General features: G+C 38.7%; 1 protein-coding gene across 3 annotated transcripts in view; it reads right to left on the bottom strand.

Moving 5' to 3' along the window:
- Positions 1-17,911: 17,911 nt before the first annotated feature.
- Positions 17,912-27,786, bottom strand: part of scn5lab (sodium channel, voltage gated, type V-like, alpha b) — a 128,805-nt gene continuing 118,930 nt past the window's right edge. For all 3 annotated transcript variants that reach the window (XM_036589571.1, XM_036589554.1, XM_036589563.1), the window contains exons 20-26: positions 27,016-27,138; positions 24,678-24,950; positions 23,737-23,790; positions 23,180-23,321; positions 22,924-23,024; positions 22,317-22,587; positions 17,912-19,140 (exon numbers count right to left, since the gene is read on the bottom strand). In XM_036589571.1, the coding sequence (XP_036445464.1) occupies positions 17,912-19,140; positions 22,317-22,587; positions 22,924-23,024; positions 23,180-23,321; positions 23,737-23,790; positions 24,678-24,950; positions 27,016-27,138 (2,193 nt within the window). The remainder of the gene's footprint in view (positions 19,141-22,316; positions 22,588-22,923; positions 23,025-23,179; positions 23,322-23,736; positions 23,791-24,677; positions 24,951-27,015; positions 27,139-27,786) is intronic.

Here is a 27,786-nt window from a genome sequence, read left to right as displayed (position 1 = left end):
AATTTGGAAGCAACACCACAATGATGAAATGGTCAGGTGTTCTTTGAAAGGTCATTGTATTGAATTATGTTGTATTGAAGCTTGAATTGGAAATGATGCTTTTTCAGTGCTGAGGAAAGTACTGGACCAGTGAGGTTTGCATACCTGTAAGTACTAATAGTTGAATTGTGTTGCATTTTAGGTTTTTGGGCAAGGTCCTGCTCTGTCCACCTGAAAACATCTGCTGATGCAGAACAGGTGCAAAGCTCAAACCCTAGTGGTAATTAGGCAGCCTGTGTCTGCTGCCATGTCCTTGCACATTCTCAAAGCACAAAACAACAAGCTAGGCAACCAGCCAAAGGCAACCCAATTAGTCTGTTACCTTCCAGTTCTTTGGAAGACCTTATTGGACACTTCAGTTGTAGTTAAGTGGGGAAAAATGAGTAGGTTGTGTGATTTTTATGAATTCATTTATTTTTAAGTACTTGTTTTTACATGATTTTTTTCGAGGTGTAGTTCTGCATTATATGTTCCATTCTTGGAGTGTTTTGAGACAAGAAAAATCTTGTGATTCCATTAAATGGACATTCTGGCCTAAAACTAGAATTTAGTACGTCAATTGCTGTGATGCAGTGTTCTGCGTACTGTATCTCTTATTGGTTTGATAGCATTCACTATTTTATATTGTTTTCATACTTTTGTTCATCAGTCTTCTCTCACTACAATACCCAGCATGCACTCAAATAGGTTATGCAGTCATTGGGAATCCCTGTGGTGTCAGCCAGTCCTGACAGCTAGCCTAGTCACTAATACAATAGCATTAGAGATCTCTTACCTTGGACGTCAAACAAAACCATAAAAGAAAGCAGTGATTCTCTATTTATTCAGAACAAAACAAACACCAGAGACCAGTTTCTTTATCCTTTCAACCAAAGAAAAGAAACCAAGTTGAGGTAATGTATCATTTAGATAGCGAGGTAGCTTCCTTGCTAACTTTAACGTTTAGCTAAATCTATACAGTTTTATGGCTGCAGTAAGATATTCAGCTTTCTAGAAGTAGAGTTAGCTACCTCCCTGCTTTCTGCATTCAGCACCCAACCAAAAAAGAAAATAAAAGCCCACCATCCAAAAATCTACCCCAAAGCAGTTATTTTTTAAAATGCCTCCTACCTCGAAAAGACATCGTCAGAAGAAAGTTTAGTATTCAAACCTGAAAACCCAACTCTTAAAAACTACTGTGGCTCTGCTGAAGGATGCTAGTTTAGAGGCACGTTTAGAACAGATATAGTGATGGTTACATTTTCCTTTTTTGCCTTAAAGTGTGCCTTTAAATTGTTACCAAATTACCGCTCTGGTACTCTATTATTAAGTTTTACCAAAGCTTTAAACAAGTTTGAAAAATGCCCTAATTTTCACTTTGAAAACAAACAGGCGTAAGACTAAAGGAAGCATATTAAGAAGTTAGATGAGTTTCACTGCAGCTTTTAAATAACAACAGTGCTACTGAACTACACCTGCTCACACAGTATGCGCTCTCTGTCCTCACAACTAGTCCTGGAAAGTGTTGTTCTGTTTGCGTTGCCTTATTTAAGTCATCAGGAATCCCACTGAGTTTGCATCTTCTCATGAGTGCGTATCTAAATGTCCTCAACCTCACACACCTTTTATAACAGATGTTTCTGAGCAAAGAATCTCTATCCTCAGAAACAATTGGCCTATCTTTAACCAGAATTATTAATCAGACAAGCCAATCAGTTTTGCACACTTGGAACCAGCAGATGGAGATATACCTACCTTAAAACTCGTTGTGGTCAAATATCTCTTTGAAATACACAACAGAATGTGATTGTAGTCTGTGAGATTCATCAAATTGTTTATCTCAGCAGTAAGTGTGTCCCTGCCTGTTAAACCACTATACATCATTATAATGCATATAAATAAACATAAACGCAGTAAAAAGTAAGAATTGTTTTCAAAAAAAAGTATTTGCGAGCTGGTTAGAGGAACATGTTTGGTTCCAGATTTATCAGTGATGCCCCCTTTGACTTGTTCAAATTCACCACCAGCAGGCCTGAGTTTAATGATGCATTTATTGGGCAAATCAGGTATTGGATGATAACTACAAATAATATTGGGCTGCTACAAAGTAAGTTTGAAAATGGTTAAGCAAACACATTAACACATAGAAAAACACTACTTGGTGTATTAATGTTATTAATGTTATATTTATTCTAATATCAGTAAATGCCTTCCAGATAAATAACTTTGTAATTCCACTTTTAACATTTCGCAAAGGAACTTTGCACCCCACCTAATGTTTTTGCTTTCTTTCTGGTGGGCTTATTTGTCAGCCTATTGAAGGCTTGCTTTTCTGGCAGACACCTCTTTGGACTTCATATTAACAGTTAAACAGCAACAGATTACAAATGCAAATGCAGTGAAGATTTTAACTTGACTTTCTATCTGCTTACATGAAAGTGAAATGAGGGAATAACACAGCTGGCCATGGAGCTGAGCAGCCAACTGTCCAATTATTTTTGAGCCCCTAAAATTCCTGCACTGTTCAACCAATTTGGATGTAAAAGCCTCAAATTGTAGGCTAAACTTTGAGCTCTTATTTATTACTTAATTTCAACTCCAATATGCTTTGGGACACACCTAAAATAATAATTTTGTTGATGTATAAGCCAGGGGTCCCTGAACTTTTTGTGTTTGGGGTTGGTTGTGGTTGGCCAGGGAGCCAAAAAGACAAAATAAAAAAGCTAATAAAACAAATAAAGAGTGCACATTATTATATTACACTAAGTTGTATTACTATGACACTAAAAGTATGATATTAAAAGGTAAATAAGAATTTAAAAGTTAAATATAGTGTAAAAACATGTTTGTTCTCTAACTGAGGGAGGGGCTGTGGTCAGGGCACCGTTCTGGTGGGCCAAATCAAACTCACTTTAGACAGCTCTGTTATAAGGGATGTAACCAGATGATTGCTCACATTTTGAAGATGCAAGTTGACATTGAAATCTGTAGGAAGTGATCACTTTGGAAGGATTCAGTACAGTGACACTGTCCATGGTAAAAGACTGAAGCACTTCTAGCATGGAGCCTGCAGGTGTAACTGCAGGAACTGGACTGAGGAAGACATTAAGTCACAATGTCAGTCTCATCTGGTCTCTGCAATAAAACATGCTGACATCTTTCAGGGCTCCAGGATTCAGTAGCGAGTTTTCCGTTGGCTTGTCTGATCCTATCGGAGTGGTCAAGCTAAAACAAAAACCATATGAACCGTTTTGAACTCTGATCACCTGCAATCCTCTGTTACGACCTCTCTGAGTCGCGCTGGATGCCCATGGTTCATGCTAGCCCTTTGTCCAGTGTAATTTGCTCTTGAAATAAGACATGTTATAAAAATGCACTAGTCATGATGTTCTGCCTCTGATTGACTCTGTGTGCAGTCCGCTTGGGGGGGGGGCAGTGAGAATCCCTGAGTTGTCTTCTCGTGAGCTGCCTCGTTGAATTAGCCTGAGTTTGCCACCCTGTAAGAAGAGATGGGGGGAAGAAAAGGCCTCTGAGTTTGAGCGTCTTTGGGGACAGTCCTACATCCTCGAAGGACCTTGCCTTAATGTGAGTGAAAGAGAGAGGAAGTGTCTGATTGGCTTTTGTTAGTTGTTGTTGCTCTTCCTAAGTCTCCTCTGAGAGCCTTGGTCTACATCATTGCTTTGGTTTTTGTTCAAGTCAGCGGAAGTCACGTGTATAGGACTTATTTACAATCACCTGTTCAGTGTTCAGGTTTGAAAAAGCGTCACCCAGGTGCCACATCATTAGATATTCGTGCAGCGGTCAAAAAAGTATAAGAGTAAAAGTTCTCTAGAGTAAAATGTTGTTATTTCCTCCACGATTGGGGTCAGTTATATAAGCCCTACTCTGATGACGGTGGCAAGTAGCAGTTATATACGTAATAGAAGTTGAGGATTGGCACCTCACAGTGTGACCCCAGTTATGTAGGTTCTAAACTATAAAACTGTATGTGGTGCACCAGATGGGTATCAGAGCTCAGTCACTCTCTTATAGTCACATAAAATTCATATGAATAGTTAAACCATTTTAATAAAAATAACATATATTAATGATTTTGTGTGTGTGTCTGTGTGTGTGTCTGTGTGTGTGTCCATACGTACACACACTATATGGACAAAAATATTGGAACACCTAAAGTAGCTTTTATGACATCCCATTCTAAATCCATAAAATCGGCAAGAGTGTGTCTGTGGGAATGTTTGTCCGTTCATCCATAAGAGCATTTGTGAGGTCAGACACTGACGTTGGACGAGAGGGCCTGGCTCGCAGTCTCTGTCCTAGTTCATCCCAAAAGTGTTTGATGGAGTTGAGGTCAGGGCTCTGTGCAGGCCTGTCAAGTTCTTCTACACCAGACTCACCCAGCCTTGCCTTTATGGACCTTGCTTTGTGTACTGGGGCTCAGTCATGCTGAAACAGAAAAGGGCCTCCCCAAACTGTTCCCAACAAGTTGGACAGATGCATTTCCACTGTTCCAGAATCCAGTAGCGGCGTGCTTTACGCCACTCCATCTGATGCTTGTCATTGTGCTTGGTGATGTAAGGCTTGCATGCAGCTGCTCGGCCATGGAAACCCATGCCATGAACCTCCTGGCGCACAGTTTTTTTGCTGATGTTGATGCCAGAGGAGGTTTGGAACTCTGCAGTTATTAAGTCAGCAAAGCACTGGCAACTTGTATGCACTAAGTGCCTCAGCAACCTCACTCTGTAACTTTACGTGGTCTGACACTTCGTGGCTGAGTTGCTGTGATTTGTAAATGCTTCCATTTTTCAATAACACCACTCACAGTTGATTTGTGAAATATATGAAATGCTGCTGCAGTGTTTGATATGAATTACTTTAGGGAATATTAAAGCCCATTCCCACCAAGTAGAGGAGAAAGAAAGTTTTTCTCCCCTGTTTCTGGCAGCAGCATTTTTGACGTAATAAGCTCTTATTTTGAGAAGTGAAAATGTTGAGAGAATGAGTCAAAATTTCAGCATAGTAAGTTGTTTTGAAAAGCTAAGTTAAAATAATTGAGAATATAAGTATTCATTTCTACCTAGTAAATCATTATTTTGAGATACAAAGTGAACATTTTCATATACTGCTTCCAGAAACAGAGAACAAGGGAGAAACATTGACATTTTTTCTCTGCTAACTCTGAGAATGAGTGTCTATAAGGGAAGATTGCATGCAAAGTTCGATTTCCTAATTTCAGCAGTACCCAGGTGCATAGCTTCTAAGACAGTTTGTTAGCTTCAGAAAAAAATAGTGAATGGATTGAAGCTGTTTATTCATTCTGTTCGTTAATGAGAGGAGGAATAAAGTATTTAACAAAGCATTGACCTTTTTGTTTTTTGCGGTCAGCAGTTTTGTGGCATTTCACACACCATTTTGCTGTGTGGTAATAGAATAATAAGTGAAACTGATAACTCTGATAAGCTCACAGAATGTTTGCCATCAAAGGTCTGGACAGGTCACATATATGCGCTGCAGTTCCTCACTTGTAGTCTGATTGGAGGTGAAGAATGTTGGATGCTGATTAAGGTTTGATCTGGATTTTAAAGACTAGCAAAAGTTAAAATAAGAATAGGTCGTGTAATGGGGACTAACAGTGGCTTGTATTCTTATGAAATTTCATGCACCTTTTTTGATATACTTCAAACCAAATGAAGACACATGGGCCCTTATTCATCAGTTATGTTTAGCCTAAATTTGACTTTATTTAATGACATACAAACTGCTCTGCATCTTATTCATGAAATTTTGTGTAAAATGCAAACAATCAGAGATTTGACCTCAAAAGATCACTAAAACCCAAACTTTATAATGATAAAATTACAACCACTGGAAAGAATAAAATGTGAAATAATCAAAACATCTTAGTTTTTATAAGATAGTAGAATGATGTGATTGTGAAGTGTGATTATTTTCCTAGAATAACATTTAAAGCTGTATTATTGCAGTGTGTGAGATGTTTCTGCACTAGCTGTGTTTTGTATTGTATATTTTTGGATTGGTGTCAGTAGTATAACACAAAGGCACTGTCTAATATGTTTTTAAATGGAACATGGAACAGTGTGCATGTAAAATAGGTGCATTCACTTTTGTACTGGATTGCCCTGTGTACAAATTGTTAGTATTATTGGTGTTTTCTTTTATTATTGTTATTATTGGTATTATAGATAAAATTGCTAATAGTTTTGGTTAACTGTAAATCAAGCATTTTTTTGAGGTTATTAAATTTATACACACTCCTACCAGACGTGAGTTTGATTGTACAGATATGCCAAAGACGTATATGAATAAGGGTCAATGTCACAACAATCCAAACTTTTCTTTGTTGAACTACTACTTGCCGATTTCGCATCTGGCGAGGACTTCGTGGGGAACATCCCACCCAGAAAAAAAGGCATTTGTCACAGTCCGTTGTATGTTTTCTGGTGTATATGCGCTTTGTTATGTAGGTTATTAAATGGAAGTGGGGTGGTTGCCTGTGTCGGGAAAATTGCCATCCCCTGCAGACTCTTCTTTTTGCTGTGTGCACAGTATTTTCACAACAATTAAATTGATCTATGAAGATGTTCTCTGTGCCTGCGTAATTTGTGATGTCATGGGCATTCTCCATACATAAAAGTGTGGGTATATGTGTGTCAGCACTTCCTCTTGTTTCCCTGAATTCTGGTAAGACTTGAATGTTAAAGGGATTCCAATGTATTCATTACATGTGACCACCAAAACCCTGCAGCGGCTGTTTGTATTTGCCTGTATTTGTCTTCTAATGCTAGCATGTCGTGGTCCTCTTTGTGTGTGTATGTGTTGCGTAGGAAACAGACATATGTGTGTGTGTAGTCTCGTAGGTGTGTGTGATGGATGTGTGTGTGTGTGTGCAGGCACACAGGCGTAGAGAAACAGGAGGATTAGCCTCTAGAGAGCGGGGTCACTGCTCCCCACAGGGAGAACACACTCATCCTCCAGCACCGTCCAGGGACCTCATCAGGACTTTGCTGTCATGGCAACCCCATACAGCAAACAACACACTCCCGGGCCCACACTTATCCGTCTACTTATGAAGAGCCAGAGAACGAGGGAGGGAGAGATGAGAGATGGACTAGGGTCCAGAGATGGAGAGGTTAGAAAGTGTGGAATGAAAAAGAGAGATAGGTGAATGAAGAAAGGAAGTCCTGCGTTTGCTCATTCCTGCTTCAACAACACCCCCCCCCCACAATTGATGACACTAGGTGGTACTATTATTTACAGTGTGCCATACTGAATCTAATGCTCAGAGCCATTGCTGGCCTTGCTTATTTATTTGCACTTGCAGCGTACTAAGGTAAAATATCTGTGCTGGCATTTTGTGAGGAGAGTAAAATGTAGGTTTAGGTCAAACCAGAGATGTTCACAATTGCTTAATGTAAAACGACAAAAATCAAGTCTTGAGTCTCTGGTGTGCGCCTTCCAGTTCAGTCTTGAGTCTTTAGAAGAGAATTTTAGTTTAATCTCGTTATTACCTGGAGGCTTTGCATTTTACAGACATAAATCTCTACTAAAACCTGTCAGATTCAACATGGCTTCAAATAAGTAGCCTTTCATAATAGAAAAACCTTACGTTTGAAGGAAAGAGGCAAAACGACTTGAAACAGTTGGTTAGGCTGTAGCTTCTATTGCATGTAAGATAGCTAGTGTAACAGCTAATCCAGCTAAAGTTTTAGTAAGTTTTAAAGGAATGTGATCTGAAACTTATTAAAATATAAGATAGATTAGCTATACTTTATATCCAAACTTGCCAAAGTTGTCTGGCTTTTTTACATTAAACACCATATTTATGGCGTGTAACACTTAATTATGTCCATCAGAACGAACAATTTCTATAATAAAAACCTTGTTATTTGTAGTCATATTGAACCTTGAGCTGTTGCTAGCTGCGAGAGAAAAGATGTTGACTGGAGTTCCCATCTCTAGGAACCATATGGTTCGGAAGTGCTTGAAAGAGGCCTAATAATTTCCTCAGAGCACAAATCTGTGTCATTGTTTTGTATATTTGTCCATTCATGGTGAGATGGAGTTGTGCAGTTGTTGTTGGTAATAAACAACCCCTAGCAAAGCCCTCAATGCCTAGCCTTCTCCCTGAGAGACTTCTTCTGTATGACTCTCTGCCAAGTGGCCTTGTAGGTCCTGTGCTCATGGGAAGCATGTTGGGTACCAGCCGGGCCAAAACACGCACACGGTTGTGAGATAAGCATCTCTGTATCTGCTTTAAGCCAGATCTTTATCGCAGAGCAGGAGCAGCATGACGCAGTGCTGATCACTGAGTAATCTTTCCAGATTGTAACTACAGTCTGTTCTTTGTGTCTCCATGTTACGCTGGTCTAACAATGCTGTAACAATGTAAAGGTCATGGCTATGGACTGTTTAAGCATTTGTGCCATTGGGAGTGAGTCACGCTTTGATATACGTGTTGATATGTATCACAATAATTACTTGGAACAGACAAAAAAACACCAGTTGTGCCACATTAAAAAAAAAAATACTGAATACAGTGATGTTTATTCAACATTTCACATAATACACTGCACTAAATCTAATGAAATGGTACTTATTATACTCTCTTTCTAATGAAATGTGCAACTGATAAGTGTTCTCAAACCACATGAATCTGGTCCTCTAACCAAAAAAGTACAAGAAAGAAAGTTGGTCATTTAAGTCTGCCACCACAGGAATTAATTTGATCGATTTCGGTGTATAGAATAGACGTTTTCTGTGTGCTACTGTGTTTCTGTCACTGTATACAGTATACAGGATGTTTCCTTTATTGTTGGATTAGATGCACAGTGTGTTTTTTTTGCAAGTGACCGAGCGAGCTCATTCAGAACAGAATTTGGATCGGTAAGTGCTTATAATTGTTATAACTGATGTCACTTATATTCCTATGCATGTGTTTTCTTGTTAAAAATAGTAGTTTGTGATAACTGAATAAAATCTCTGAATTTTCAACATAGATTACGTTCTTTACATATCAAATAAATGCAACAGCATTGAGAGATATCATTTTACATAAAAAAGTAGTCCAATAAAGTAGAAATAACTATTTTTTGTGTCAGCCTTAAAGGGTGAAATGCTTATGATACCCACAATGTGCTCAGAAAAGCATATTATGATGTATATCACTGCTGTCGGAAGAAGACCTCGTATATCCATTTTTGTCGTTTTTCAGTTTTTGAAGATGCCTGTTGTCCTTTACGTTGTGTGTAAATTTAATGAAGAATGGACCAAAAGAAACAGCCCAAAATGACTTTGGGGGGAAATTCTGGTTCCATTGACTTACATTAAAAGTAAAGTAGGTTTTTTCCTTCTCATGTAAGGCTACCATTTTGACGATACAAGGTTTTCTTCTGACAATAGCGATATATTCATCACAGTAACGATAAATATCATATTGCCCACCTCTACTTCAGTGCTCATAGAGGAATACTAGGCATGTTATATAACCTCAGACTAGACTTTTGATCTTTGTTAATTTATTTTCCACTATATTTTGTGTAATATTCTAGAACGATACTCTTATTTTGTAAAATTGCCATTTTAAGTTTATTTGTGATTTCAGTTTTTTTTTTTCTTTGCAGCCAAAAGATGAGGGTGCAGACCCTCAGAATGACGTTAAATAGGTCCAAAACTTCAGAAAGATGTGACCCATACAGTACAGCAGCTGATCCCGCCCGGCGCCGTCTCCTGCACATTTGCAGGATGCTTAATCACAAATCTCTGGAGGCTCCAACTGACCTGGCAAACTTACCAAGTTCTTCTAAGGAGTCAAATGAGTGCAGTGTTGACACACTGAGGCAAGAGTGTGTGTCTCGGTACAAATGCCACGCATGTATGCACACGGCTCTTCTGGGTGACTTGCTTGAGGAGACGAGTTGCGGCATCTGAGCCAGTCGTCACACAGATTTACTTGTCATTTGTCCAGAGTTTCACTGCAGTAGGACGCCATCTTTATCGTATGTTACAAGCCAGACTGCCTTTGTGACTTTATAGGTTTGTGAACACAATGACAACTGTAGACTGCTTGACTTAGTTGACAGTGTGAAAGTCCCCTACTGCCCATGTTGTAGGACTAGAGAATGTTGTTAATCATAATCGCAATACTGAAATCACAGAAGGCTGCAAATGAGTCCTCTAACCAATCATAATGATTTTTTTTTCTCCTGTGAGCATCTTGACGAACCACAGCTCCAGATGACTGCTTCTGTGACTGTTTTGATGAATCAAAGTATTCATGTAGTTGATCAAAAGTAAATTATTTTGGTCAAACTATTTTTGGTTAACCATGTTTTATTATTGATTTATTAGCACATTTTCAACATATTTAATATATTGCAGAAATACACAATGATGTCAAAATGATACTGTATTTGCAGATAATTGCTTTAAAAAATATCGACTTCAGACAGATATTTATAAGTGACTATTATTTCAATAGTTATTTGATGAGGTATTTATTGTATTCGAGAAGAGCAGAATTTTTAGGTGATGCTAAAATGTCTGCATTTTATGTTCCTGCATTTGTAACACTCTACAGTTGCATATTGTAGTTCTCCATAATGCTAATCTAGGTAGATATAGACCCCATTTCTACATTTTATACATTGCCAGGCAAAGTGAGAGACCACCCTTATTATTTTTTTCATCATAAAGAAAACAAACAACAAAAGCTTTTAGCAAAAAAATTACACTGAAGCCTATTTTGTTATTACAGCTTCCATTCTCATTTGTGCCTGCAGTTATTAAAAGAAATATGCAGGGCTTTTCTCTCTCATACTTTAACTTATGTGTAATTTTTTTTATTTCTGCCTAATTATGTCTATTTTTATTTCTATTTTTATTTCTGCTTAATATACAGTAGTTTATATGCAATTATATGTCTTGCTACTGTAACACTGCAATTTCCCTAAGGGATCAATAAGGTTCTATCCATCCATCCATCCATCCATCCATATTCCCAATAACCTCCAAAGTTCAGTATTAGAAGTTGGTTAAATTTTATAATAATTTTTCTAAAAAAATATGAAAAATGATAGTATTTATAAAATCACTTTTTTCTTGATGACAGTTTTGACTGGAAATTAAATAAATGAAGGGTAGTGCCACAGCACAGCTTTGTAAATATCAGCGTCGATCCACAATTCCCATATCTGTGCATTCGTATGTTAAGGTGCACTACCATCGCAGTATATGTCCATATAATGGCAATACTAGTATTTTGACCATATTGTGCAGCTCTACCATGTTGTATTGCTGAACACCATAAGAGCTGCTTATGTGATGCATTGACTCAGTTAGTTATAATCTATCATCATAGAGCACCTTTTGTAACACCAGGGCCGTGAGCTGGTTTGCCTTTGGGGATATGTGCTTATTACAAGCAAAGATCTTAATTGGGAATTGTCATGTAGATCGCTCACCTTGTGCCCTACCCAGTGTTCTCTCCCCAACATCTCTCACTCCAGCACACACAATTATTCTTTAAGAGGACTAAGCCCTTTCTGTTAACCTCTCCTGCCACGGGAGATTAGTCTCATAAGTTAGCTGTGTGTCTCTGTCCATTTCCTAATTAAAATGATAGCCCCAGTCATGCTGCTTTGACATGGAGCAAGCCGACAGGCACGGGGTGCATCGTGAGTGCTTGCGTTTAGCCTGATGTGGCTAAAGTTATGCAACACAGCTGCATCCTGTGCTGTAAAAACCCTTATGGCACGCTTATGGTTGACTGGAGGTGTGTGAAACTGCACAAAAGCGGTTCATTTTTCTACCCAGCGAGTGCAGAACAGTAAGATATAATTCAGTTTGTTTGCTTCAAGTTCTTTTGCTAGTTTGTTTACATGACACAGTAGAATTTGGGGTAGTATCTGATTTCACTGGCTCATTAGATATGTAACTGTGTTCAGTTAGGAGTGCTATATTAAAATATTGGAGTAGCCTGAAATTGCAGTTGCCAGTTGCTGTGTTGATGACTGTAAATACAAGTAATGTTAGTACTTAACTCTTTTTGCAGTAGCCATAAAATGCTGTTTCCACCTGTTTTGGAGGAGGTCTGTCAGATGTGCACCGATGTATTTCCTTTTTTTCTTCAGTAATGTTGATGGAATATATTTAGATGGATAAGTGTATGATTTACAAAACCGGAAGAGAACAGGATGTTTTGGCTTTGTAGGTGAGCACGCAGTTGAGAATCTATGAAAGTATTTTTGCCGTGTTTAAATGCTGCTTTTTTTATTGTGGCGGTTTTACATCATTTTTCGATATTAAGAAAACTGCAGTTTGCTCTCCGTTTTATCTCACTGCTGTCATCTTTGTGGAGAGGTGTGAATTATTTCACAATCTTAACCCTCCACTTCTAGCCCTTATTGCTCACTAGCATCTCAACTCAGAGTCACAACACTTCATACACTTAAAGCCAACAGTGTCCTGGTTAATCTGATAAGAGTTACAGGGTAATGGCCTGTGGAATGGCCAGTAGGAGAACACACTTCTGCCCACTTTTAAATGCACAAATACTGTGTATTTACAGAATTTGCTGTGTTTATATGAAAAATGTTGAATATCTGGCCACAATTCCTGTATCAGTGCATTCCTAATTTTGAATGTTATTGTTGGGTTTGTTGCTGGATGCATGAATAATCTCAGAATCTCGTACTTAACCACTGTACTGAATATCTAACTCTGTTCTGTGTTTATCTTTGTTTCAGGGGCTTACTGTTGACCCTTCCTGCTCTACTATAAACGGTGAGTCGGCTTTACGTATACGACATGAGCAGCTTTTCTGCATAGTTGGCATTGGAACATGTTTAAGGCTTTATTTAACTACTTGAGTTCACCAGACAAGGACTGTCAATTTCTCCTCCACATTCTGCTTCCAGCACAGTGATTGAATTACCACATTAATGAAGACCAACAGAGGCTTCAGTTACAAGTTTTACACCTTTTTTGTAAATTAACAAACAGAACAGCTGAACTGAGGTGATAAACAAGATTCAGTTTCAGTAACTATAGCGTGCCACAGGAGCTACATAATAGAATAGTCATTGACGGGATCAATCATTCAAATGAGACAATGCTCACAAAGGAAATTAGTCCTATTGTTTATTTTACTATAGATATACATGTTCTAATTGGCAACAGTGCTTTTCCAAAAACTTGGATGTCTTTTTTTTCTCCACAACTCAACCCCCTTATCTGAATATGTCCTGATTTTGCATTTCTTTTTATTTCAAACTAACAATCAAAAAAGGGTGGTCACACAATTGAGATTTACAAATGTGAAACCTTGCTTAAAAAAAAAATCTCATATTGCAGCATGCAACATCCTAACAGTGTAAAAAATAAATAAGTAAATAAATAAACAGGCACAAAATGATTTGAGGGGCAAATATCTGATGCCTCATCATCCTCTTGCCTCAAGGACACTCCAGAAATATGTCTATAGAACTTCAAATGCTGACTCTGGCCCTGTTTGGTCATCTCTATTGGCGAACATTTTTAGAATTAGGAGACTGATCCAAGATCAGCTCCGCAACGTTTCATCAGACAAACATTTTTTTTTTTGCACCCTTATCCGGCAGCATAAATCTCCTAGAATTTGCTCATTGAATTTTCATAGAAAAAAATCTAAAAAAAAAAAAAAAAAAACAAACAAAAAGTAAATGTAGCAAATTCTACCATTTATAAAATACACTGTATAATGTATTTATACATTATATATGCAAAGCATAGACAAAATATGCCTTTTAGTTCCTGTATCTGCTCTTGTATTGCACAAACGGATATCTTTTGAAAACATACAGTAGATAGAAAAGTGTCCCTGTGCTTAATTTGCGGGTGATAGAATACACATTATAATGAACCCCTATTGATCAGTATTTTGGGTATCAAGGCAAAAATATAGAATGTGGACAGAGTCATTTGGTACATTCTATGTACATGTGCTGAGGGGTTTTATGAATTAGTGTCAACATCCAGATACAACAGATTCCTTGATGCTTTTCCACCATCAGTCTGACTTTATACTGTAGGGAGTTACATTTCAGTGAATGCACTCTTATAACCTGCCATGGATATCGCGAAAGCCAGGTAGACTGTGTACGTACATGGATGTAAATAGAATTTCTAGGGATTCCAACTTAAAACAAAATTTCATTTTGAATATTTTCTAAAGCTGTCCTTGTCATTATGTGAGTTTGGGCTATTAGTGCTGTATAACTCAGCTGTGTTGCTGTACCATTATACTGTATATTTTTATGTCTATGTATTTTGGTGTCCAAATACTAAGAAACAAGTATTTTGTCCTTTCTCTCCTCCTCTGCCGAAAGTAATTGGACTAGACTCTTTGGTTTTGTAAGCAGGTTGAGAGAGATGCTAAGCACTCGACAGAAGGGGGCCTTAGATTCCCCCCCCCCCGTCTGAACGTCAAACCAAATCTGCTCTGCTTCCACCACATAGAACCCATCTGCAGTTATTAGATCAAGCAACTAACAGCAACGGCCTCTGCCTCGTCCCCTGACATAGAAGCAGCACTGCATGGCATGTTGAAGAACGTATACACGTACGCACACGCGTGAACTTGCAGGCACTCAGCAGATTGACACGCACACTTAACAGGCAAACATACAACTTTTTTTGTGTAATATATGGCTCCTCTCCTGTGCAAAAGTAATTTCACCAAAGGCAGTTCATCATAAGAATTCCAGTTGCTATTGTTTCTGTTTTTTTAGGTTCAAGACAAAAGACAAAAAAAAAAAAACAGTAGACAGATGCTATTATGACTGCTTATATGTAACGCTGGATGCTGTAGTGTACAGATCTGAGCACAGGAAGTGCCTACAGCAGTACTCACATTAACCCACTACAAATTCCACCCCACAAACTGATTTATTCTGAAGGACAGAAATTGTAGTCATTCAGTCCAGGGTGTGAAACAATGTTTCTTGTGTAAAATTGAATTAAAATAGTGGTTTCCATTTGTAAATTGAAGATAATTTCATTCATATCATAGAAAAGTCTTTCTCTATAAATGTAATGCAAGCAACCCACATGCTTTCGCTGTCCAAAAAAAAAATTCTCCATTTTTTTCTACATAATTTGATTACAGCAACTGCCCTTTACATGTGTGAAGATTTCATGATGAATGCACCTATAGAAATGCTCCAAAAATAAAACATACATAATTTACATAAACTTAAAAGAAGAAAGAAAAAGAAAGTATTTGCCTTCTCCTGTAAAGTGACCATTTTGGAGATACTTGTTTGTCTATGGACAGCGACGACATAAATGCCTGTAGATTCTCAATTTCGTAAAATACTTTTGTTTTTTCTTTTTAAGGCTCACAATATAGAAGTAAATAGGAGAATACATTTCTCTCAGGGGAAATGCTGTCATGTTGACCAGCAATAGTATTTGCCTTGTCATCCTTCTGAAAGATCTCTGGTGTTTCCCTAAGATTAAGTCGGTTAATCCAGAATGATTCCCCATTAGGTGCCTTTGTATTCCCTTTAAAACATATACCATACAGCACAAAAGTCAGAGACCATCCTTCATTTAATTTCCAGTCAAAATGGCTACCAAGTGCAAATGATTAACTCTTCAAGAGATATTTCTAAGGAGATTAGATATAAGATAATCTACCTGCATAAGTAAGGGGGAAGTCAATGTAAAACAAGTGGGGGGAAATCTGAGTTTAAAAAATGATTCAAACGAACAGAAAAAGTCTCCTAACAACTGTGCAAGACCTGGCAGACCACCAACACTGTCACTATCAGATAAACAGTATAAAGTTTTCATCTGAGAAGACAACTCAGTGCTATCAGTCTGAAAGGATGTGTAGCTGTCAAGAAGCCGTTACAGAGAAAAGGAATAATAATAAAAAAGGCCAAAAAAATCTTAGATCAATGAACTGTCCACCCCAAAGTCCAGACCTCAACATCATTGAATGTGTTTGTTATCACTTGGATCATGAGTGGCAGAAAATAACTTTTAAGACTGAACTTTGGAGATGTGAAAAAATATCCCTGTAGATTTCTGAAAAACTGAAAGCAAGACTTCCAAAAAGAATAGAAACTGTATTCTATTTAGCTGTTGAGGCTTCTGTAAAGTTTTCTGTTTTTTTCCTGATGCTGAAAAATTAATAATTTGAAATTAAAGGCCATTTTGACTGGAAATTAAATTATGATCTCTGGCTTTTGCACAGTACTGTAAACAGGCACTGTATGCTTCTCTCTTTGTGCTTCCATGTTTTAAACATGTAGGACTCTAATAGTCCTTATTAGAATTGCAAATAACATGTTCCTGTTATGATAGAACATCTAAATGCATTTATTAAATGCTTTATTGTATTTTTGTATAGTCAGGCATTGAAATGTATGCCCTTTTGTCCATGAGGGTTGCTTGTACTACACATTTGAATTGGTGGAAACGATTAAAAGTCGGGGACTAAACTGTTATTGCTCACCGCAAATTTAGTTCACTGCTATAAATGCTAACAAATATACTCATCAAGCATTGAACAGGTTTACTGTGCCTTTTGATGGTGAGGAGTCTGTTGCAGTGGTGAGGGGGGGAAACAGGACTGAAGTTTTACCAGGCACAGTTGGGGTCTATTGCTACAAAAACAGCCCTTCAACAAACCTGCTCACCTGACCTGAAAAACATACTCAAGTGGTTTAATCGCCTAATGAGTCTGAGATACAAAACAAAACAAATGTGCTGCAGTGTTTTGTAATAAAGTATAAGCCATGGAGACAGCGAGAGGTTTCCCTTAGAGATGAGGCCGACATCGTAGAAATTACTCGCTTTTAGTTTTAAATATACACCTAAATCAATGTTCTAATGTGACCTAAAAAGTAGCAAATTATTGCTGAACACAGTATGTGCAAAATAAGAATCTTTTACAGCCGTACAAAGAAAGTGGTCATTACATCTCTAAATGATGCCATTTCAACATGCAAAATAAATACTTCACAATTGAAATAAATCTACTAAAGGTGTAAATATGTAGCACGTTTGATAGTTGCAAAAGAAGCGTGTACAGTCTTTCGGTTGTCATTGATAAAGACAGATGTTATTCACAAGAGACTGTTGCTGAGGCATGTTTGATTGTCTTTCTTCTAGTCTTCATTACAGCACCCTGTAACAAGACCAGACTATTTATGATAGACTTGTTGATATAAATGGGAACATAAAAAACGAAAAAAAAAATAAAAACTGAAATCAAAATAATGTAAAACATTCCCACCTATCCTCCTCCTGCTCCCCTTCTCATCGCTAGTGACACAACCTGGACAGAGGTAATTTTCATACTTAGCTGTATCAAAAATGGTTTTAAAAATATGATAGACTGATAACATTAACAAGGCTATATACCACTATTGTCATACTCTTGCCTCTTCTACATAACGCGAAAGCTATTGTCAGAAGGAAATCACACCAATTTAAGTAAGACCTTTAATGAACTCAGACGGTCAGGCATACTTTGTAAATGTTGATAAACTGTATTTCTTTCAGTCTAACATATGATTATTACATCTGTGATATAACTGCAGTGACTGCTGCAGAATCTCGCTCATGCATATAAACTGTGAAGCAAAGTTGATGTGAGCTGTCTACGTGATTTACACTTCCCCCTTGTATATTCAAACAAAACGTGAACCACAGGAGAATTAAAAACATCAACTTGTCCTACAAAAACGTTGCAGTCTTGATGTCACATATGTCACACATGTATCAAGATTGAGTTTTGTGTGTTTGAGCTATGTTACATTCTGTAAACAAAGAAAAAAAAAAGTAATAATAAAGATTAAAGTCTGAGAACATTTCTCGCTTAACGTTACAGAAATGTCTCACGGTCTCTGTCAGGTTCAGGATAAGGTTTGCTCAGGTCACTATTCCTGGGCTCGGCTATTAGAGTTTGGAAAATTTCACTAGTAGCTCTCGTCACGCTGTCGTAAGACGGCGGCGAGGAGGTGGAGGACAGGTCCTCTGCCTCGGGTCCATAATTCTCCTTCATCAGGGAGGCTATGAGTCCTTCCTTCTCTGGTGGACTGTCGTCCACTTTGGCAGCTCCCTCTAAGTTGATCTGGCGATACAGAAACGAGGCTTGCTTCAGCTGCCTCCGCACTAGATGCCTTCTGAAGGCCCTCTGTATAACCACGGCCGAAACCTCCTCCTGCTTGCGCCGTAGTGTTGTGGTGATGGGTTCATAGGAGATTTTGGATGGGTTCGCCATCATGAACTTCTCCTCCATCTGCTGCTTAAGAGCGTCCATTTCCCCTGACTCGCCCAGCACGCGCTTGGTGAAGGCAAACAAGATGTCCAGGCAATGAATCTTGTCACCGCTCACCATGGGCAGGTCCATGGAAATCAGCTTGATTTTGTTGGGCTTGGCGATCCGCAGAGGCTCCGACAGCGTATCAGCAAAATCCGAAAGCTTGGCGTACTCAATGAACTGCGTGGCCTCAGGGTCAAACTTCTCCCAGACCTCATAGAACATCTCGAAATCATCCTCGCTTAGCGGCTCGGTGCTCTCCTCTGTGGCCACGCTGAAGTTCTCCAGGATAATGGCTATGTACATGTTCACGACTATGAGAAAGGAAATGATGATGTAAGTTACAAAGAAGGTGATGCCCACCGATGGGTTCCCACAGTTGCCCCGAGCATTTGTGCCAGTGTGTGGGATGTTGGGGTCACACTCCTCAGGTGAGTTGTTCAGAATGGGACTGAGCAGACTGTCCCAGCCAGCTGATGTCGTTATCTGGAAGAGGCAGATCATGCTGTTGCCAAACGTCTCGAAGTTGAACATGTCATCGATTCCACCTTGTTTCTTCACATAGGCAAAGTTTGCCATGCCAAAAATGGCGTAGATGAACATGACCAAGAACAGTAGGAGACCTATGTTGAACAGTGCAGGTAAAGACATCATTAAGGCAAAGAGTAACGTTCTGATTCCTTTAGCTCCCCGAATGAGGCGGAGGATGCGTCCTATTCTGGCCAGCCGGATCACTCGGAAAAGAGTGGGTGACACAAAGTATTTCTCAATGATATCCGCAAGGACAATACCTGCAAGAAGAATGAAATAAATCAGTCATTTGATAAAGGATGTGTTATAAGAAGCATATCTACAGTACTGTGTAGTCAGAGACCAGCATTTGTTTATTAATTTCCAGTCAAAATAGCCATTAAGTACAAGTTATAAATTTTTCAGGAGATACTTCTGAGCAGGTAGGATTTAAGATAATCCATTTGCATAAGGAAGGGGAAGGTCAAAGGAAAATAGGACTCCTAACAACTATGCAAGACTGGATGAATCACTAAAACTGTCACCATCGGATAAACAGAACTTAAAGCTTTCATCCTTGAGAGAAACTCAAGCTCCACTCTTGCTTCAGATCTGATTCTGAAAGGATGTGCAGCTGTCAAGAAGCTGTTACTGAGAACAGGAAAGAGGAAAAAAAGAAAAGAAAAATAGCAAATGAAACAAAGAAGCTTCTGGTGTTCTCAGAACAATGGACTGGCCATCTTGAAGTCCAGACCTCAACATCACTGAATGTGTTTGTGGTTGATTGGATTTTGTGAGAAGCAGAAAATGCAACCCACCTCTAAGACTGAAGTTTGGAGTTGTGGAAAAATATCCCTGCAAATTTCTTTGAAAAACTGAAAGCAAGTCTTCTGAAAAGAACAGAAGCTGTAAAAAAACCATTGGACACACTAAATACTGAAAAAAATATCTGTTTATTTGTTGAGGCTTTTGTGCAATTTTCTGTTAAATGTTTTTTTTTTGAAGCTTAAAAATCTTGTACTTAATGGCTGCAAATTAAATACATTAAAAGGTGGTCTGACTTTTGCACAGAACTGTATAACAGTGACATCATATAAGATTCTTCATTACTGTGAACAAATGTATGTAAATGTGTATCTGAGTTAAAAAGGTGTTTCCTCACCTGTCTGTATACATAATAGATAATTCCCAAACATATTATAAACAACTCAAACTGTCCAACTGTAGCCAAACATGTAATCACTTTTGTCAAGCAACTGATGATTTACAAGGTGCTCACGCTGTTTACCATTCCCCAAGTGTTAAACTGCGCCTTTTCTGATTTGTGATCCTCTCTCCGTAGACTAAACGTGGGTGGAGGTGTTTAGCTTGACCCACAGTACTGCCTACTTGAAATATGGTCAAGGAAGGCACTGGGCTACACAACCATACGTCAACCTTCCGGCTCCCCGGCTAACAACCGTCAGATGGCTCAAACCTCAATCACTCCCCAATCACCTGAGCTGACAGGCTTGATTGCTGCAATTACCTTCACCTTAACTGAGGCACCCCTTTTTCAGGGATGGTCACTCCATCTGCTGCTAACCCTTTGGCTTTGTTCATTCCCTCATCAGGGACATGTGGAGTATCCACTCTAAAAGCTGGCCAGGGCTTATTACTTAAGCATGGTCTGCCCTTTTCTTGTTAGATATAGTGCTGCACAATTGCATTGAAGGTAGACCTTGATAAGTCAAGCCAAGGGTATGTTGGCTTCACTGTAAATCTTCTCCATGTGGCTAATGAAGAGGTTTTCCACTCCTGGGGGATTCCTTGATTCTGCAGCTGTGTTTAGCTGCTGCAGATGACTATTATTTAATATGACCAAGCAAAATGAATTACACTATGGGCTCTATAGTGTAGCTCTGGGTGTGCAGGGACTGTTGTTTGCACTGGTATAACATACTGGTATCTTTGACTTTTCACTGTTCATTTTGGTAAATTGGTGTGCAGTACTGTAAAGTAGTGTGTGATGAGGTGAGGAAAAGGAAGGCTGTTTAAATCTGCTGCTGGAGGAGTTACTCCATGTGCACATCCCTGCTACCAACAGTAGAATCATTTTTATCAATTTCAGTGTGTAGGACTAGAGCTTTGCATGTGCTACCAGGTTTCTATCACTGTGTAAAATATGCATGAGGTTTCCTTTATTGTTGGATGTTTTTATTCCAAGCTTGTGAGCTTATTCAGAACAGAATTCAGATCAGTAAGTGCTTATTATTGGTTGGTTTAATCAGAATAACGATAAAGCACAACTGATGTTTCACTGAAATTCATATTCATGTGTTTTGTTGTTCAAAATAGTAGTTTGTGAAACAGACTCAAATAAAAAATCTCAGATTTTTCATCTTTGTTAGGTCACATTCTATATCAAATAAACTCAACAACAGCATTCAGAGTTCAGATTATTAACAGAGGAGAGAGGATAAAATGTTAGAAAGTGATTGCAGTGAGAAACCTGAGGAGCAGTTGAGCAGCTTTGGGTCAGTTGTGTTATGTTCATGCATATTTTAAGTTGAAAGACTCATCTGACTATAGATTTCTTGCCTATTTAGAGCTCATTACAGCCTATTGTCTAACAGCCCAATGAGCTTTGGGCGCTCAGTTTTCAGTTTTTTTGTTAAAAACTGTGCCACCTATATTTTTTCAGTTCTTTTTTACCTGAGATTTTCTTTTAGTTTATAACTTTATGAAGAAAGACGTTATCCCCTCATATGTTGCGTCTCTAGACTGCCTCTTTTAAATAAAGGGCTATTAAAGTACAAGAAAGATTGGCTTCATAGCCATGTCGTTATACCTCATACCTTTTACGTGTTACTTGTTCTAGTTGTTAATTGTTTTGTTCTGCTGTTTGGCCCCTTGGCTTCCTCAGTGATGAGGCTTTCTTGGTACTGCCTCAGTAAGTGAGCTATTTTCAGTGATCCTCCAGTGTTGTTAGCACAGCCACTTAAACGGTACGAGACCAGTAATATGATTGGCTGAAACATTACTAATAAAGCACCCCACCCATCTACGTTCCCCAACCGACGATTCTGCATGTAACTCGCATAGATGTGCCTGTGTAAAAACTAAGTGTGCCTTTTGGATCAGCTCTCATGGCTCTGCAGTACATAGTAGTGATTGACGTAGGTTGTTGTGATTGATGAGGACCGGGACATAGAGTTCAGCTTACTGTGCAGGAATACAACATTCGCTTTCCTATTTTATTTCTCTTTTTCATTCTCAGGCATTCCAGAACTCAGGCCAAGCCTGCTCTTACATGTAATGGATTTTTTGAAATCCTTTTAGTCTAATATAAAAGCTGTTCCAAGACTTTTATACTGAATTTAATTGGGAAAGTCAGTTCTGTACTGACCAGTAGTGACCACGTCAGTTCTATACTGACTTTCACTGAGAGTTGTACAGTCTTGCCTTGTTTACCTACCCACAATGGAAAGGATGACCACCACAAAGTCAAAGATGTTCCAGCTGATGGTGAAGAAATAGCAGCGGAGGGCGATGAGCTTGATGATGCACTCAGTGGTGAAGATGACAATGAAGGCCAGGTTGATGTTGTACAGGATGGACTCCATGCGAGGGGACTGTTCATCTGTCTCCACCATCATGGTCACCATGTTGAGGAGGATAAGCAGCATGATCATGATGTCGAAGGCTTGTTTTGACACCAAGTCAAAGAAGAATCCTTGCACTGAGTTCTGGATGGGAGAAAGACACGTCCTCACAGTTACATAAGCTTGTATCTAAGATCAGCTCCCCTCTGACTGTATTCATTAACATATTACAGGCAAACACTGAACTTAGGTCTACTTTTAGTTCTGACAACCAGATTTAGACTCAGTACATTAGCTAAAGCTGTGTGCCTTCACTGAAAATGAGATGTATTGAGAAAAATAATGTGTAAATTTGAGCTCATTTATATGCAACCTCAGTTCATACTCTGACATCATTTAATTGAGTATATAAAGTGGAGACATACGTTACACAATATATTAACAGCATTATTTTGGTCCAGATGTATCAGAATAACTCACCAAAGGCCTAGGAATAGGCTTCTGAGGTTTTTTAGATCCGAGCTTCTTCATGGCATTGTAATACTTTTTCTGTTCTTCAGTCATGAAGATGTCCTGCCCACCTAAGTATAGAAGAACTCCACTGTTATTATTGATATCTAGTGTTAAAACAGTTTCAAACTATTTATTAGTATTAATCTGTGTTCAAATCACATGTTGGACCAACATTCATGCTTGTAAGCCTTGATCAGAACAGAAACACTCTTTGTTTTTATACTTATCTTTCGTTTCTGTTGGTTGAAGTTGTCAATGATCACACCAATGAACAAGTTTAGGGTGAAGAATGACCCAAAGATGATGAAAATAACAAAATACAGGTACATATATAGGTTGATCTCCTTAACTGGCTGCTCCTCCACCTGTTGCATTAGACAGAGATAAGGCGTTTTTATGATCAACCAAGAGATTAACACTTACTAAACTATGTTTACTCTGAACTGTAATATTTTTAATTAATTGAGAAAAACAAGAAATTCCATAGTGATCCCTGGGAATTCATTTTAAAATTAACTTGCCATAAAGTATGTCTGGTTACAGCTGGAAATCAACATCCAGTGAATTGTCAGTTAATCTACCGGCTTTATATATTGCAAATATACCTTATTATGTAGTTCATAATTCAATATTTAATGTCATTTATATTGTTTATTTATCCTTTAGGTGAAATGACAATGGGATTGTACTGTATATTCATTATTCATAAATAGGATCCCCTACTATGTAAAATAATAATATTAAGAGACATAAATATTCATTAAGAAATTCTACACTTACAGCTCTTGAATCCACTGCTGCGTACATGATTTCCATCCAGCCTTTAAACGTAGCCTAAGCAGAAAAACAAACCAACTTAAGATCTTTTGACATGTGCACTTTAATCATGAAGCATGGACTACAATATGTAGACTGTTTTTTTGTGATGCAAACTGTGATGCAGATGCCATAGTCATGTCTGGCTGTTGTACTGTATCTGTGTAACTGTATTTATTAACAGACTTTATTAATATCAGGCTTGTATTACAGGACATCCCCCACAGGATCATCCTTTCTTTCAGGGCTTCACAGCTGTGAAACTGAAATCACTTATCTGTCCTAGATCCTTTTCTCAGTAATGGACAACTTAATGTCCATTATTCAATAAATTAGGTGTTGACTGTTAATCCTGATCAGTAAACAGGCCCCTGTGAATGATGGGGTGATGGACAAATATGGACATCCTTTGAATGCATATATTTTCTAAATGCAGAAGGGGAAAAATGAATAAGGGGAGCCCTCTTTCAAACCAAGCAAGTGCTTATCAGCAGAAATCACTACAGTTGGTCCTTTTTTTGCCTTGGTTATCAGTAATTATAGGCCTTTTGTGAATGGTCCAGGACTGACTATTTCTAGATGCAAATGGAAGGTTTGTATTGAGTGAAGTCAGAAGAAGGTGATGGAAAGGAGCTAAGTGACTTGTTGCTAGGCTACCGCACCAACTAAGTTAAAATGAAGAACGAAGTGCATGCACTCTCGCTGAGAACAAAATTCTGTATAATGGCCCCAGCGGCAGCTAAAAATAAAGTTCCCGCTGACTTGTTGATTGATTCGTACTCATGGACAGGCAGAGGTGGGCAGCGGAAAAAGTAGGAAACGGAAAGAAAGAAGAAAAAAAGAAAAGTTTCATACTGAGCGTGTGTGTGTGTTTTTGGGGTGTTGGTGAGGGGAGTCACACTCACCACTTGAAGCAGTGCAAGGTAGCCTGCGCCCACGTTGTCAAAGTTCACTTTTACTTTTGTCCAGTAGTACTGAGAGTCGTTCATCGCCAGGCACTCCGTCTTGTTGTTAACGTGCGAGGAGTTGTAGATGAAGCCTGTGCGGTTGATGCAGCGGCCGAATTTTCCGGCGAACAGGTTCACTCCCATGATGCTGAAGATGAGCCAGAAGATGAGACAGACGAGCAGGACGTTCATGATGGAGGGGATGGCCCCGATCAGAGCGTTCACCACCACCTGGTTCCCATGGATACAAACAGCTGTCAGAGACTTCAGACATTCACTGGGACCCGTTTATTCTCTTGTTTTAATATCTACATATTTACAGATGACTCAAGATATTTAATTCTAATTCTACCCGCCGTTTCTAAATACCAACATAAAGATGAAATGAAGAATGTAAAATAACACTGATAGTCATATGCATCCATATTTGGAAAAACCAAAGTCTAACAAACCAAAGGACCAAAATAAAAGCTTTCAGCACGGCACAGTGAAAGAAATGAGTTTTTTTAAGCCTTTGTGAACAGATATATAGGACCATCTTAATAGCACTTTGGTAATACTGGCTGTTAGGTAGGTGGCATTATGGAATAACAACAGGAGAGCGACAGAACATCACCGCACAAAGTGAGCAGAGAAATCTGGCAAATATAGATTCATTTATTATTAGAGTCTGACAGCAGCAGTGCTGGAGGCCATTCTTAGAAGAGTACCTTAATTCTAAGAGCCTTGAGATATACGACGTCTTAGAGGTTTTATTTTGAATCAGAATAAATAAGCTCTCGGTTTAACGTGAACAATGAAAGCTGCTAAAAGTGCAGAGGTTGGCTGTTGATGTCTCATTTTCAAAGAGCCTCAGCGATACAAGTTTGGCCAAATTGTCAGATGAAGAAAAGTGTCACAAAGGGATCTGCCACCCAGCTGATCTTCTGAGAATGAGACTGCACTTTCTTTACCCATGTAAAGAAAGCAATGTGCCTCTGGCAGCAGCTGTTAAAGCGCTGTGACGTCTAATCGTATTTGCCAGATTTACAGCGGTGGAGGGGGAATTCCGTGTGCCTCGGCCTCACTGTTACACAGCATGCAAATCTAATGCACTAGAATTCAATTTTCTCCTCAGTCTGTGGGTTGTCAACAGACACGGGTTACATATTGCTGATTATCGTTGATTTAAGGCTGAATAAACAGAAGCTGGATCAGGATCAGCCCCATGTTATTTAGATTTAAAGGACAAACCGAGGCAGCATTGCATTTTTGTAAACAGGTATAAAGAAATGGATGAATAGCTAATACAGGCTATATGACTGATGAAGGAAAATAAAGGGAAAAGGACTTCAGTATACAAAATGCCTTTGTTTGACACTCAATTACTAGAATACTGATGGCACCTCACGCCATATATAAACTACTTTTAGGCAATCGTTTATCATATCGTGCTTTTTTTCCCTTTGACTGTTTAATGTCCTGACCCCCAGTTATGTTATAAAAGGTTAACATGACATCACAACTGCTTTTTAATACTGGCAGGAAATGAAGAAAAAAAGTAATTAACAATATTAATGTTTTATAAAAAGCTAATACAGGTGAAGTTCACAGTGAAATCACTTCAAATGCTCTGTATCCTAGAGCTCATATCAGAATGCTGCATATGAGACATTTTTATGAGCAATGGACAGTATGAAATTATGCAGTAATATACATGATAATATCATAATACAGTAATTATGAAATGTAATACTGGCAAGATGTTTCAGTTCCGTCTGGAGAACTCCCTTTAATATATGAAATATGAAATATGTAGTAGTGCCAGATTAGTCAGACTGTGGATTAAATAGATGAAGCATGATTAAAACCTAAAAGAACAGTGGAAATTACATGCAGAGGGTACAGGCTTTTAAATCAAAGTACTGCTGATTGTACTGCAGTTCAGTCCAAAGGAGAGTTTGCAAGACATGTACTGGGAATGTGGTGAATAAACAAGTTTTTTAATATGACAATGCAATTCGCTGGAGGAATGGGAGAAAAGATGGCTTGAGGGTTGAAGTGTGCTTAACTGTGAGTAGATTATCCGAATAATATGAATTGAGCTAATTGAATAAACGGAATCAAAGCTTATAAACTTCAAGCAATAACTTAGGCAGGTCTGATTGTATCTCAGCTTAATGAGATGAATTAAAATTTGGAGCCTTTACAAAAATGCACTGAACCCTTGTTCTTCACTGAAAGTGAGAAAATGGCTTCACACGACGGAGTGGCAGAGAGAGACAGACAGACAGACAGAGAGAGGAGAAACTCTTACCCTCATGCCTTCAAATCTGGATAGAGCTCTTAGAGGCCTGAGAGCCCTGAGGGTCCTAAGTGTTTTGATGGCAGCGAAGTCAGAGTAGCCTAGTGTGTTGGCTACGAGGCTTACTAAAGACACCTAAAAGGGGGACAGAGAGTGGAGGAGACAGAAAAGATAGAGACGCAGTGTTAGCAAGCTGACAATACCTGCCAGGCAAAGGGCTTGAGCACTTCCTGTGAAAGTAAAAGGGGAGGCCTCCCTCACTCAGGCCTCAGTCTTGCTGGAGTGGGAAAAAAAGGTAGCTTGGTTAAAAATACGGAAGCGGGTCAATAATTTAGTTTGATTGAGGTTGATTCTGTTCTGTTCGCTGATTCCTTTCCCAAAGTACGATCAGTCCTGCAGAAAGAGTAAGTCATAAATGTTGAAGAGCCATGGAGAAACCAAGCGGGCTCCGGGTGAACCTGGAGAATGAAAATGTTTATTCAGTGGCTGGATAATCACTTATCGGCTGAAGTCCTTACTAACAGTGGCCACTAGTGGGATATCTCGGTCAGAGCGGTCCTTACCCTCATGCCAGCAAAGCGAGAAACGGCCCGTAGTGGCCTCAGTGCCCGGAGGGTCCTTAGGACTCGCACGGTGCCAATTTGGTCATAACTGAGGGCACGCGCCAACATGCCAATCAGTGAAATCTGTGTGAATTGAATTATAGTTTGTTCAGTTAATGTCAAGATTACTGTTTCCCTCTCAAGATGTTCGTGAAATCTTATACTGCAGTATTTAATCAGC

This window comes from Colossoma macropomum, unplaced genomic scaffold, assembly GCF_904425465.1.
Source record: "Colossoma macropomum unplaced genomic scaffold, Colossoma_macropomum, whole genome shotgun sequence".
Taxonomy (NCBI): Eukaryota; Metazoa; Chordata; class Actinopteri; order Characiformes; family Serrasalmidae; genus Colossoma; species Colossoma macropomum.
This window is presented reverse-complemented; position numbering and strand designations above follow the sequence as displayed.